At 40.3% G+C, this 13545-nt stretch overlaps 2 protein-coding genes across 4 annotated transcripts; one reads left to right on the forward strand and one right to left on the reverse strand.

Annotated features, from left to right (window-relative positions):
* On the reverse strand, window positions 1–4981 carry amt (aminomethyltransferase). Its single transcript, XM_015967407.3, has 9 exons — window positions 4713–4981; window positions 3790–3957; window positions 3523–3603; window positions 1822–1953; window positions 1669–1747; window positions 1407–1552; window positions 1153–1333; window positions 734–889; window positions 1–357 (listed from the first exon to the last, which is right to left on the reverse strand). Exons 1-9 carry the CDS (start codon window positions 4842–4844, stop codon window positions 182–184), a joined length of 1251 nt encoding a protein of 416 aa, XP_015822893.1. The 5' UTR covers window positions 4845–4981; the 3' UTR covers window positions 1–181.
* A 4947-nt stretch (window positions 4982–9928) lies between these two features.
* On the forward strand, window positions 9929–13274 carry si:dkey-20d21.12 (uncharacterized). 3 transcript variants are annotated; one of them, XM_015967430.3, is made up of 4 exons: window positions 9929–10293; window positions 12257–12422; window positions 12484–12702; window positions 12856–13274. In XM_015967430.3, exons 2-4 carry the CDS (start codon window positions 12287–12289, stop codon window positions 12990–12992), a joined length of 492 nt encoding a protein of 163 aa, XP_015822916.1. In that variant the 5' UTR covers window positions 9929–10293; window positions 12257–12286; the 3' UTR covers window positions 12993–13274. The 3 variants fall into 3 exon arrangements, with proteins under 3 accessions (XP_015822916.1, XP_070400853.1, XP_070400852.1); XM_070544752.1 differs by lacking the exon at window positions 9929–10293 and adding an exon at window positions 11301–11381; XM_070544751.1 differs by lacking the exon at window positions 9929–10293 and having other exon boundaries at window positions 12056–12422.
* Window positions 13275–13545: the final 271 nt, after the last annotated feature.

Below are 13545 nucleotides of genomic sequence, written 5' to 3' on the forward strand. Positions count from 1 at the left end.
TTCCCTCTAAAGTAAATCAATGTTTAATAATCTAATCTAATCTCACAATTCTTTTGAATTTTTAGAAAATAATTTGTTTTTTATGTCTTTCAAAACTACAGTGAAACAGCAGGGGGCGACATTATAAAATACAGGACAGTCAAAGAATTAATGTGTTAGTGTGTCTTTCAATGCGTGTCTTTCATCCAGAGTAGTAGTTGGTGGGGACAAAGGGCATCTTGCTGACTGTTGCTGGCAGTGTTTTCTTTCTGATTTCAACCTGGATGCTTGTTCCGTTCTTAGCGAATGCTGCGTCAACGTAACCCATGGCGATGTTCTTTTTCAGGCATGGAGAGGGGCAGCCACTGGTCACTTCACCTATATTAGGAAAAAAATCTACGTCAAACAGCCTGTTTGGTGATAGTTTAGGGGGAAACAAATCTGCTTCTTTCTTTCTGTGCCATGACGTTGTTTACTGATTTGTTATCACGCTTCAATATTTATTAATACGACTGGTTCATGCAAGAGTGCTATCTAGTCTTCAAATACCAATGCAATGAAGTACCTGTATAGTACATATTGTAATGGAAAAGTTTAGAAAATTTTTGGGAAATTGAAGATTTGGCGACCCCTAGTGGTAATTTAAAAACAAAAAAAGAGACAAATGGTAATAGTGATTAACAATATTTATATGCTCATGAATTCCTTTAGAATTAGATGATTTTTTTTCTCCTTCCACTGTCGTCATCCTCACCTATGACCTGTCCATGGGGGCAGAGGATGGGTGTGTGCTGTCGGACGGGGGGGCCGGTGGACACCAGGCCGACTCTCTTCCTGGCGGTTTTGGCTTTGATCTGAGGTACGATAACGTCAGCGCCGGGGAAGTCTTTGGTCTGGCGTCTACGTTTTCCTGTGGGGAACAGCCATGTCCCCACGTTACAGGTTAAACGTAAAAAACTGTCCCCACAGTGTAGTACAAACTCAGAGTACACACACACACACACACACACACACACACACACACACACACACACACACACACACACACACACACACACACACACACACACACACACACACACACACACCACACACACACACACACACATCTATATCTATATAGATATAGATATATGAATTAGCTAAAGTACTTTTTGAGCTATAACACTCTACCTATTGTCCAAACAAGACCGGCCTCCACCGGAGTCGTGGTCTCATCTATGTCGTTGCCATAGAGACAGAGCCCCGCCTCCAGTCGCAGGCTGTCTCTGGCTCCTAGACCAGCCAGCTTTACCTCACTGTTGGTCAGCAGCTTCTCCGTCAGATCAACTACTCTGGAGTGATGAACAGATATCTGGGAAACAGAGAAAGAGAAGTAGTTTTGTTCTAAAAACTGAGGAGCAGAATAAAAAAAGAGCAACGCTTACCTCCACCCCGTCCTCTCCTGTGTATCCACAGCGGGTGACCCTGCAGTCAGGAATCCCAAACACCGTGGCAAGAGTGGAGGTCATGAAGGTCAGTTTACTGAGGTCTTCCTTCAGCCCCTCCTGGAGCACCCGAGACATAGCCGGACCTGATGACATAAAATAAGCACTAATGTGATCAAAGTCACAGAGAACCAAGTTAAAAACTACAAGATGTAGTAAATAAAAGGGTAAAACCCGACAGAAAGCCCAGAGCCTGTTTCACCTTGTACAGCGATCAGCGCTTCATCGGGGAACTCCAGATCTACGTCAAGACCTGCAACTTTACACTCGGCCAGCCTGGCCTGAACACCAAACACACTCATCAGACCTCATTTTTATTTAAATCAAAACTATCTAGTAACACCTATTCCTTTACCTTCATGTGAACAGAGTCTTTGTCAGCACAGCCCGCGTTAGAGACCACGTAGAGGTAACCCTGGTCAGTCTTCGTCACGATGAGGTCATCCATAATTCCTCCCTTCTCGTTGGTGAAGAGGGACAGTGTACTCTGACATGTGGGCAAAGATTATATATATATCACACAAAACTGGTGAAGGTTTTCTTGTTTAATCGCTTAAATTCCCAGGTTTAATTAATGCAGTGGGGTTTTGTCCCGTGGGTGGGACGATGGAATGCTAATGAGTTAAAGAATAAACTGTCTCAATCTGTTGTTTATAAAAATATAAACTCTTGAATTGTCAAGCTTTTTGCAGTGTAAGTTGTTTTTCTATTACTCTTTGCCCATTGTCCATTAATATACAACCAACATGCCCAAAGTCAGCAATAATCTAAATTAGCTGCAAGTCAGAAAATATTAGAGATAAAAGGAGCTGAATAGACACTAAAGTTGGACTTTCAGCGGTCAAGAATGAAACAAAATCTCCCAAAAAAAGAGACATTTCAGTGAATATAAGAAATCTGTTGAACAATGACTGAATTATTTTATTGAGAGAGTTTAGAGGTGTCTCTGGTGTCCGTTACTATCAAATTATTGTGTCAAAGCAGATAAATGTTCACTAATCATTTCAAAATAAAACTATTTAATCTTGGATTTTCCTCCAGATGCAACATTCCATAAATATGTTTGTATTGATACACTGAAGTATTGCAACATTTTGTGGTATGATACCAAATCAATATTTTAAAGCTGCTTATTAAACTTTTTGAGAATCTACATGAAAACATTTACTGTTTCTTTTGTGTGGAGCAATTCACTCTCCGACTGCTAGGTGGCAGCAGTTTTTACGCCCTTCATTCTGACCGAACACAAGATTTCGCTATAACACTGGATATAACACTTGGAAGCATCTGGCCTGAGTTTCCAAATTAAATTCAGACTTAAAACTTGCAAATATGGTCTGGATTTTAGTATTGTGATATGTTGTATCAACTGATTATTGCCAATACACACCCCTATTTAGTAACTAGGAACTGAAGAACACCCATTTCTGAACTTGATCTTCATTTTATTTTAGATAAACGTGTTTCCTCTCCATATTCTGCATGGAATTTGTAGCCTGGCAAGCCATCCTACTATATAGTAACATATGGTGTGGCCACGACCCTTAGACAGAGCTCAGTCATGGGGCTAAATCCACAGTTGTCTTTCAAACTGTCTCTGCATGCAATTGCACAGAGGTAGGACCAATCGGAGCAACGAACAATGTAACAAATTTATCACTAAGTCATCGGTAGAGTCCACCATACACCATTAAAGAAGCAGCAAATACTCTTTTTAGTTTGTCTTCATTGTACCTCTGATGCTAAGCCTGCCCAACGTCTCTCAATAAACATGCAGCTCTGTAATTGGCCAAACCTAAAATTACTCAGGCCAATGCTAAACCTGCTGAGGCTACAATAGAGCGACGTTAGACCGACCTGCAGAGCAAAATCTTTTGCTACTGCAACGGTTTGTCTAGATTTCTAGACTACAGGATTTTGTATTTTATTGGCGTGTGGACGTGTAAATACAGGGTCAAACCTCATTTGTGGATGTTTCTGCTACAGCAGGTGTCACCTACATCACAATTACATATATAATCACACAAACATTCACAAGAGGAGGTAATGGTTGTACCTGGTTGTCCTTGAGCTCTGCAATATCTGAAACCACTAGAGACTCCATGAACTTGACTCTGTCTTTTCCATGAATTTTGGTCTGACAGAAAACCAGCAAATAGAAAAATGTAAGTAAATGTATTGAGATGCATTTAGAAAATCAGCTTTCATTATCCTGCTTGTATGTTTGTTTCTGTCAGTTGTAGGAAGGTGGATTCACCCAATAAACTCAAGACAAGCATAGGTAATTGAATGCACCTTGCATATGTTTTGGTTTGTAGACTACCTGCAGCATGTGGCTAACATCAAAGATGGAGCAGTGCTCTCTGGTGTGCACGTGAGAGGCGATGTGACTGTCTTTGTATTGAACAGGCATTATCCAGCCTGCAAACTCCACCATCTTCCCACCGTGCTTCTTGTGGAAGTCGAAGAGCGGGGTCTTCTTCAAGGCAGCCTGAGGGGAAGAACACACTCCTGAATTTACAGAAAAATGAATTAAAGTGGATATGGTGTGTTTTAATGTTTATCTTGAGGAAACTTAATTTTTTAATGAAAGAAGATGACTGATTTCAATAATTTAAAACATATTTAATCCAGTTCCAAACAGACAAAAATCATTTTCAAAAGAAGCGTTCAGATCTGAATTAAACTTTGGTGATGACCAAATCTGTGACAGCATGCACAGTTTTCACACTTCATGCTGTGCCGTGACCTTTGAACCATCTGGTGAAGGGGCCTTATCAGCATCAGCACACACTGATAACACCTGAGTCACTCATGGATTAAGTGCATGTGTCGCTTGATGAAGTGAAGCAGACATAAAGAGAGAGAGTGAGTCTACCCGCAGATGCCTTCATTCTGAGGTTTTCTATGAGGTTGAAACACAAAATGACTCAGAAAAACAGAAGACTTGTTCAACTTTGTATCTTTGATTAATTTAGCAGATCTGTGTGGATCAATGACGTTTGGGCTTAAACGTACAATCAAATGTTGACCTAATCAAATTAGCTGACCCAGATATTCAAAGTGACGTCATAGATCAGGGGTGGCACGTGGGACAGACTAAACAGATGCACAATGATAACAATGATTGTGCATTTGGGCATTAAATATCTACCAATTATTCTAAACTCGATTGGAAAATTATTCTAAAGTCTTAAAAACGTGTGTTGAAGTTTGACTTATCGCGAGACTTCACGGTGTTCGTACCTCTTCACTGGAAGACCTCTCCTGCTGCCTCCTACCCGCACATCCAGCTCCAGAGACCCGCAACAAACCGCCCGTGCTCGCCCGCAGCCCGAGCTCCGAAGCCCGGACTCCAACAATCCACCGAGCCCACATCCTGGCACCGGAGTCCCCTTTAGTCTTTCTCCTGCACCGCTCCACGCTCCTGTTCGGTTAGCACTTCCGCTGCGTTTCCAAACTCTTTGGACGCAACACCGTGGAATTCCTGGCAAAACAAACAGTCCGCAGTAAATGAATAGAGGAATGCGCAAAGGATTGTGGGAAACGTAGTATATGTGCTCCAATGAGCGCGTGGCTTCGATCAAATCCCATAAACCTAAAATTAACCATTAACAATTCGTTGATGAAAAAATAAAAACGAAACAATTTAATGTAAAGTGAAGTATGATGGCTTCCCTAGCTCCAGTTACAATTAAAGTGTAAAACAAACCTGCTCAAAATAGTTATCCCACATAAGTCAAAATATGTTCAAAAATTCTAAATACTTATCCCACATAAGTACTTTTGTGAAATGTTGTGTTACTTCAATTCAATTCAAGTTTATTTATATAGAGCGAAATCACGACAAGAGTCGTCTCAAGGCACTTCACATAATAAACATTCAAATTCACAGTTCATTAAGCCAATCGGAAATAATGTGTCCTATATAAGGAACCCAGGAAATTGCATCATATACAGCAATCCTCATACTAAGCAAGCATGCAGCAACAGTGGAGAGGAAAACTCCCTTTTAACAGGAAGAAACCTCCAGAGAATCCTGGCTCAGTATAAGCAGCCATCCTCCACGACTCACTGGGGATCAAGAAGACAGAGCGGGGACACACACACACACACACACACACACACACACACACACACACACACACACACACACACACACACACACACACACACACACACACACACACACACACACACACACACACACACACACACTAATGTGTCTATAGTTCTATTGTGATGTCTTAGTAAATATTCTATTTGGTGAGATCAACTTTATTGTATTTATCCTAGTGGATCTCTAATTAAATGGGTAAACTAGCAGTAACACGTCCAACGTCAAGGAAAGCAAAATGTTATTATCAGGAGAAGGAGAATGTTTGAGTGGTTAGGAGCAGTGTGTTCGACGATGGCCCCCTCCATGAGGCCACCACAGCTCAGCAGAACATCGTTGTAGCTTCTTCTGGGGAGAAAAACACTTAGAGAGAAAATAAAGTTATCAGCTGAAATTGCAGAAGGTAATACAGTTAAAGAGCAGATTGTAGAAGAAAGCAGTAGAGTGTGGAAAGTGGTCAGTGTATCCTCCAGCAGTCTAAGCCTATAGCAGCATAACTACAGAGATAACACTGGATAATCTATCCTATTTAGATGGAGGCATGTTGGAGGCAGGGCATGGGAGAGTCGTCTTTACCGACTGTACACTCCACCTCCCTCTACTCCCCCACTTGCCCTGATTTAGGCTAACATCAGACTTTAACCATTAGCCCTATCAAAAAAAATGTTTTAAGCCTAGTCTTAAAAGTAGACAAAGTGTCTGCCTCACGGACTAAGGCTGGGAGCTGGTTCCACAGGAGAGAAGCCTGATAACTAAAAGATCCACCTCCCGTCCTAATTTTAGTTATTCTGGGAACCACCAGTAAACCTGCAGTCTGAGAGCGAAGTGCTCGGTTAGGAACATATGGAACAATCAGATCACTGATGTATGATGGAGCTTGATTATTAAGAGCTTTATATGTGAGAAGAAGGATCTTAAAATCTATTCTGAATTTAACAGGTAGTCAATGTAGGGAAGCTAAGACAGGAGAGATACGATCTCTCTTTTTAATTCTCATCAGAACTCTAGCTGCAGCATTCTGGACAAGCTGAAGACTTTTAACTACATTCAGTGGACATCCTGAGAGCAATGAATTACAGTAATCCAGTCTTGATGTAATAAATGCTTGAACTAGTTTTTCAGCATCACTCCTGGAAAGTATGCTTCTAATCTTAGCAATATTCCGAAGGTGGAAAAAGGAAATCCTACAAACTTGTGAAACCTGGGATTTGAATGACATGTTCTGGTCAAAGATAACACCAAGGTTCCTTACTTTGTTCTCAGAGATTAATGTAATGCCATTCAAGTCAGGTGATTGGCTAAGCAATTTCCTTTTCTGGATTTCTGGTCCAAAGATGAGAACTTCCGTCTTGTCTTGATTTAAAAGCAAAAAGTTTAGAGTCATCCAATGTTTTATGTCCTCAAGACAAGCCTGTAATCTACCCAACCGATTAGGTTCATCAGGGTTAATGGATAAATATAGCTGAGTATCGTCAGCATAACAGTGGAAGTTTATCCCATGCTGTCTAATGATTTTACCAAATGGGAGCATATATATAGTAAAAAGAATTGGCCCAAGCACTGAACCCTGTGGTACTCCACAAGTAACCCTGGAGTATGAAGACGATTTGTCATGTACATTTACAAAATGAAATCTGTCAGACAGGTAGGATTTAAACCAGCCTAACGCTGCTCCTTTGATCCCTACAACATGTTCAAGTCTTTCTAAAAGAACATTGTGATCAACTGTGTCAAAGGCAGCACTGAGATCTAACAAGACTAGAACAGACACAAGATTCTTATCTGAGGCCATAAGAATATCATTTGTAACTCTCACTAATGCAGTTTCAGTACTGTGATACTCTCTAAAACCAGACTGAAACTCCTCAAACAGAGCATTAGTGTTTAAATGCTCACATACTTGGATGACCACTATTTTCTCCAGGACTTTGGATAAAAATGGAAGGTTAGATATTGGTCTATAATTCATTGGGTCATCTGGATCCAGAGAAGGCTTCTTAAGTGAAGGTTTGATTACAGCCACCTTAAAATCTTGTGGTACATACCCATTTACTAAGGATAGATTGATTATATTTAGAATGGGGGCAGTAACCAAAGGAAATGCATCTTTAAATAATTTGGTTGGGATTGGATCCAAAATGCAAGTTGAAGGTTTAGATGAAGCTAATATTTTTGATAACTCTGAAAGCTCAACTGGATCAAAACGGTTCAAGCACAGATGAGGTTCTAAAGTCATCTCAGATGCTGCCTCACTTACTGAGGAAGAAGAAATCGGATTAGGGAGAATGCTAAAGATTTTGTTTCTAATAGAATTAATTTTACTTGTAAAAAATCCCATGAAGTCATTGCTGCTGAGGGCTAAGGGAATAGATGGCTCAGGGCTATGATTCTGTGTAAGTTTAGCAACTGTACTAAAAAGAAATTTAGGATTATGCGTATTCTCCTCAATTAATGCTGAGAAATAAGCAGTTCTAGTTTGTCGAAGCTTATTTTTATAAAGCAAAAGACTATTTTTCCATGATAGGTAGGCCTCCTCATGGTGCGTAGAGCGCCGTGTTCTCTCCAATTTCCTAGAGTTTTGTTTTAAGGCTCGTAAATGAGAATTAAACCAGGGAGCCAACTTCCTGTCCCTAATTACCTTCTTTTTTAAAGGGGCAACATCATCTAATGCCACACGTAAAGAGGAATTAACATGATGAACTAAGGCATCAATTTGTGAGGGGCTAGAACTGAAAATATTGCCCTCTGCTATGTTCCTCTGAGATGCTGAGGACAGTAAAGATGGAACAGTTGATTTAAAAGATGCAACAGCATTGTCAGATAGAGACCGACTATAATGAAATTTACTTTCATGTCTCGAGAACTCAGTTATAAAAAACTCAAAGGTTATCAGAAAGTGGTCCGAGAGGACTGGATTATGTGGAAAGATCATTAGTTCCTCACACTCAATGCCATAAGTCAGCACAAGGTCCAATGTATGATGGCAGGAGTGGGTGGAACTATGTATTCTTTGAGTAAAAACAATTGAGTCTAAGATATTACTAAAGGCTACATTGAGGCAATCATTTTCAATGTCCACATGAATATTAAAATCCCCCACTACAATGACCTTATCAGTATTTAGCACCAAATCTGATAAAAAAATCAGAGATCTGATCCAAAAACTCAGAGTAAGGGCCTGGTGGATGATACAAAACTACAAACAAGAGTGGTTTTACAGTTTTGCAATCTGGATTAGGAAAACTAAGAATAAGATGTTCGAACGAACTGTAGCTATTAATTGGTAAGGGACTGATTAATAAGTCCGAATGAAAAATGGTTGCTACTCCTCCTCCTCGCCCTGTACTTCGAGCAATATGATGATTTAAATAATTTGAAGGAGTCGACTCGTTTAAGCTAGCATAGTCCTCTTGCTGCAGCCAGGATTCTGTGAGAGAGAGCAAAGAGATCTGATTATCACAAATCAACTCATTAACTAACAAAGTCTTAGAAAAAAATGGATCTAATGTTCAACAACCCACATTTAATTTTTCTAGTTTTCTGCTCAGTTGAATTTGTTCTAATATTTATGAGATTTTCATGGTTTGCTTTATTAAGCCTGATATTTAATCTGTGTGATTTTGGCCGTGGGCAGGACACTGTCTCTATGGGGTAGTGGGTGGGTAACAGTACAGAAGCTGCAGAGGGGTGGGTTAAACTACGACTCTGCTTCCTGGTCTGGACCCTGGGTAGTCATGGAGGACATATTCCTAGAAAGTTAAGAGATTTGGATATGTATTGTTTTTGATTAAAAATAATAAGAAGGAGCAATGCAATGCATCACCACAAGCTAAACTCTCCCAGAGTAACATAAGGACCCGTTTGGTGTGCCACCCCTAAATTTTCCTTGGCCCCATCTGGCCACCCTCATCAAAATTTTCTGGGGGCGCCCCTGGTAAGCAGCTGCTAAAAAGAGGTTTAATAAAATACAATCTAATCCAAATAGGTGACAACTACATCGCATATGATTAAAACGTGACAATAAAGCAAAAACAATAAAGTAAAAACCTAGAGCAGAGACAAGAGTGGTGATATAAGAATGAAATAGGGACAGGGTGAAGAGGCGTTTGCACTAAAATCAACAGAATCTAGGTTTAAACAGGAGAACTGCAATAATCTGATGTGTGTGTTTTCCTGTGCACCCCATGATGCCTTCCGCCCAGGTCATCTAGTCATCCTTTGGCCCTAGCTTCTAAAAATAATCTCATGTCTCTTGAGCTATTTTGGGTCATGAGGTCCTGTGAAAATGAGCATGTGCATGTATGAGGGAGGGGGTGACAAGACTGAAAAACCTTCCTCTGACGATCCAGTCCTCTCAGGCTTTCCTTCAGAGCAGCTGGAGCGGGTTAAATCGGAATATTTGGGAACAAACATACTTCGCAGAGACGAGGGGCCTGCTACAATCACTCAGTCACTCAACACAAAACCTTTTTGTTGTTTCTATTGATCAGGAGTTTCTATTCAGGATTTTAAAATATATATATTTTCAAATTTACTTTTGTAATCCAACTTGAATTCTTTGACGTGGCTCCTGGAAAAGTGGATTTTTAAATTATTTTCTTGCTGCTCTTGATGATCCAGACATGCTTTGGCAGTCAGGTTTCAGTATGTGAGAAATGAAACACGAGGACTGGCTAAAGAACCCAAAATTCAGCAGCGCTGTGAGATAAGGTTGGTAGTCTGTTCCTATGTGCTTGTGGTTCGGAGTTTTAGATGATTTTTTTAGGCCGTAAGTGACAGATGAGTTGTGCAGCTCCGTGAGAGCTATTATCTAACTGTCTCAGTCTCAGAATAAACAACCTGTCACACCATCTTTCATTTGCAACACGGCTATGATTCATTTGTTAACATTTTATAAATAAATAACCAAAAGCTGCATGTCCTTTGTCCTTTTTAGGACTGATGTCTTATTTACTGATTACTCCCAATCCAAAATGAAAGAAAGACGTTAATCTAAAGATTTTGAAGAAATTCCTTTCATGATCTGCTAAATTTTGTAATATTAGTAAATTCACATGTAATATTTTGTCTTTTCTCTGGTTTTTTTGGCTTCTTATTTTGGACGGCAACAGAATAAACACCTCAGACTTCAATAACCTTCTGTTGACAAGTTTTTAATGTCATTACTTATCTTTACTCCCTCAGATATATCTATGAAGCTTCTATAAAATACGAATGGTCCCCGGTTATAGTCCCAGCCAGGGGTGATTCTAAGGTGGGTCCAGGGTGGGCCAGTGCCCCCTGACAGCAAGCTTGGACCCCCCCATGTGGCTTCCCTAGCTGAGCACAGAACCAAACCAGGCCTTTCCACAGGACATTTAAGCATTGTGTAACATCTGTAAAGCATAGTAATTTGCTGCTGCTACAGTGGATGGGTGCGTTTCCACCGGCTATGAAGTGTTGCCTTTTGAGCATATCCCAGAAGTGTAGTGGCGCGTCGCTAGTGATGGGTACTGAATTCGGTACTTTTTAAGGTAACGACCGAATTCCATAGAACCGACCGAGCACCGATTCACGTCATTTCAAACGGTGCCTCGTTTCGGTACCTGTCCTTCATAACGAGAACTTGCCAAGACAGCTGCGCATGCGCAAGAGCGTTATGTCGTCGCTCGCTGTGAGCCGGTTGTAAACAGAGCAGCATGGTAGAAAGAACGCACGCTAAAGCTTGGGGCCACTTCACTAAATGTGATGGGTAACTGGGTGATGATGAAAGCAGCAACAACGATCTAAGTGAGACATCCTCATCTTAATCTGCTCTGGTAGGTAAATAAAATGTTTAAGATAACGTTAGCTTGATATGCTAGCTTCCGTTTAGCTAATGGTGCGTTCACTTTCTCCTCGGAACTCAGAATTTCCGACTAGAGGAACATGAACGCGCTCTAAAGTTTGGCTTCACTTTACTAAATGCGACGGGTGATTGGGTGAAGATGAAACCAGCGACAACGATCTAAGTGTGAGGCATCATCGTTTTAATCTGCTCCAGCATTTAAATATACTGTTTAAGATAACGTTAGCTTGATATGTTAGCTTCCATTGCCACCGTTGTTATCAGCTAATGGTGCGTTCGCTTTCTCCTCGGAAATTCTAACTTCCCAGTAGGAAAAATCAAATGAAAAAGGACGGCAAAAGGAATGAAGATACACGGTAAATTTAGTTCACAGTAAAGATGTTTGCTTCAGTTTAATTATCAGCTTATAAAACTACAAGGACGATGTTAAAATACAAACAGTTGAATGTTATTTATCGTGATATTTATCAAATATTGTTATAAATTGAGAAAAATATGTATTTAATTATAAAAGAGAATTAAAATAATAAACACTCAAAAGTATCAAAAATTGGTACCTTAAGTACCGGTATCGATTCCTAGGTACCGGGAATTAGTACCGAATCGATTCAAATGTACCCATCTCTATGCGTTGCTCCGCTAAATTTACATTTCAAGTGAGTTTTTTATGCGCTACGCTTCCAGAATGCATCAAGTTCAGCAGTTCAGACAAGGCCCGACGGGAAGTCTAATCCATGTGCAGTGTAAAAAATCCAGAACTTTCAAAATAAATTTAAAAATAAACACAAGCATAAGTTCTTTTTAAATAAGCTAATTACATTTGTCGGTCTCTAATAATCTCTTTAGATTTGAACTTTTGCCTCAAATCAGGACAGCATGTCCCGAACTCCATCCACTGAGACCACTCCTCAGTTCTACAGGGTCAGTGAACGAGACCTGACGGAGATCGAGCTGCACTCTGTCGACTCCATCAACGACCTCCATAGAACACACCCCGATCACAGCCACAAAGGTATACACACACACGATCCTACACGAACACAGAATACCTGCTGACTCCTTCATGTTTCCAGGAATGAGGCCTCCTCGCCCTATGTACACACTCTCCTCGAACGGGAACCTACACACACACGACGGGTCAGCTGTCAGTCCAAGAGGCCACCCACTCCACAACAAGTGGCAGAGTCGTCTGCAGGACATGTTGACACCAAACTCATCACGAGCTTACGCCATGGGCTGTGCCATTATCACACTGCTCCTGCTCACAGTGCTGCTCATCTTCTACTTCTTAGGTGATGCATTTTCGTCCTGGACATTGTTCCTACTGAGTTTTCTGTTCCACTTAAAACTGCATCGGTCTCCTTCTGTTTTTCATTTAGAATTGTAATTTTTAGAGAGTTGCTGGTTTTTGATGAGCAGAATGTGTGCATCTGTTCCTTTTCCAGTCCAGCAGGGCGGCGCCATTCGGACATTGATTGAGGCTGTGAGAGAAAAGGAGGCTGCAGCCACAAAGCTGGAGCTGCTGATCCAGGAGCTGCAGGAGCTGAGACGAAACCTCACAGCTCTGAGAGGAGCAACATGAGGAGGATTTTAATGTTTTCTAGTGTGTAAAGACTAAATGTGACTATTTACAAAGCGTGTTCTCTTTTAGTACGCATAAAAAAGCTATTTCAATTTTTTCTTTGATGAAACTGGATTATTTATTTATTTCCACTTTACAGATGTTCAACCATCTATTGTTAAATGTTTAGTTAAAGAAAAGAAAAGAAAATTGGATGAACACTTGGAAGATTAAAATTGTATTTCCTTCTGGGATTTTGATTACGTTTAATTAAAAACAAAGTAAACATGTGTTAATGTAAAATCTGTATTTTTCCTCCAAGAATGGGTAGAAAAAAGTTAAAACGATTTATTTTTAATTTTTACATAAACTTCATATTTTTAAACAAATCCAAACTTTTCTTAAAAAGAAAAATTGTATTTGAGACTTTCAGATTTTTTCATGAAGAAAATAGAAGGAAAATGTCTGAAAGTTATTTTAAGTGTAGCAAAGAAACAACAAAACATATGTGTGTGCGTGCGTGCGTGCGTGCGTGCGAGAGAGAGAGAGAGAGAGAGAGAGAGAGAGAGAGAGA

The sequence above is a fragment of the Nothobranchius furzeri genome, chromosome 15, assembly GCF_043380555.1.
Source record: "Nothobranchius furzeri strain GRZ-AD chromosome 15, NfurGRZ-RIMD1, whole genome shotgun sequence".
In the NCBI taxonomy this organism is placed as follows: Eukaryota; Metazoa; Chordata; class Actinopteri; order Cyprinodontiformes; family Nothobranchiidae; genus Nothobranchius; species Nothobranchius furzeri.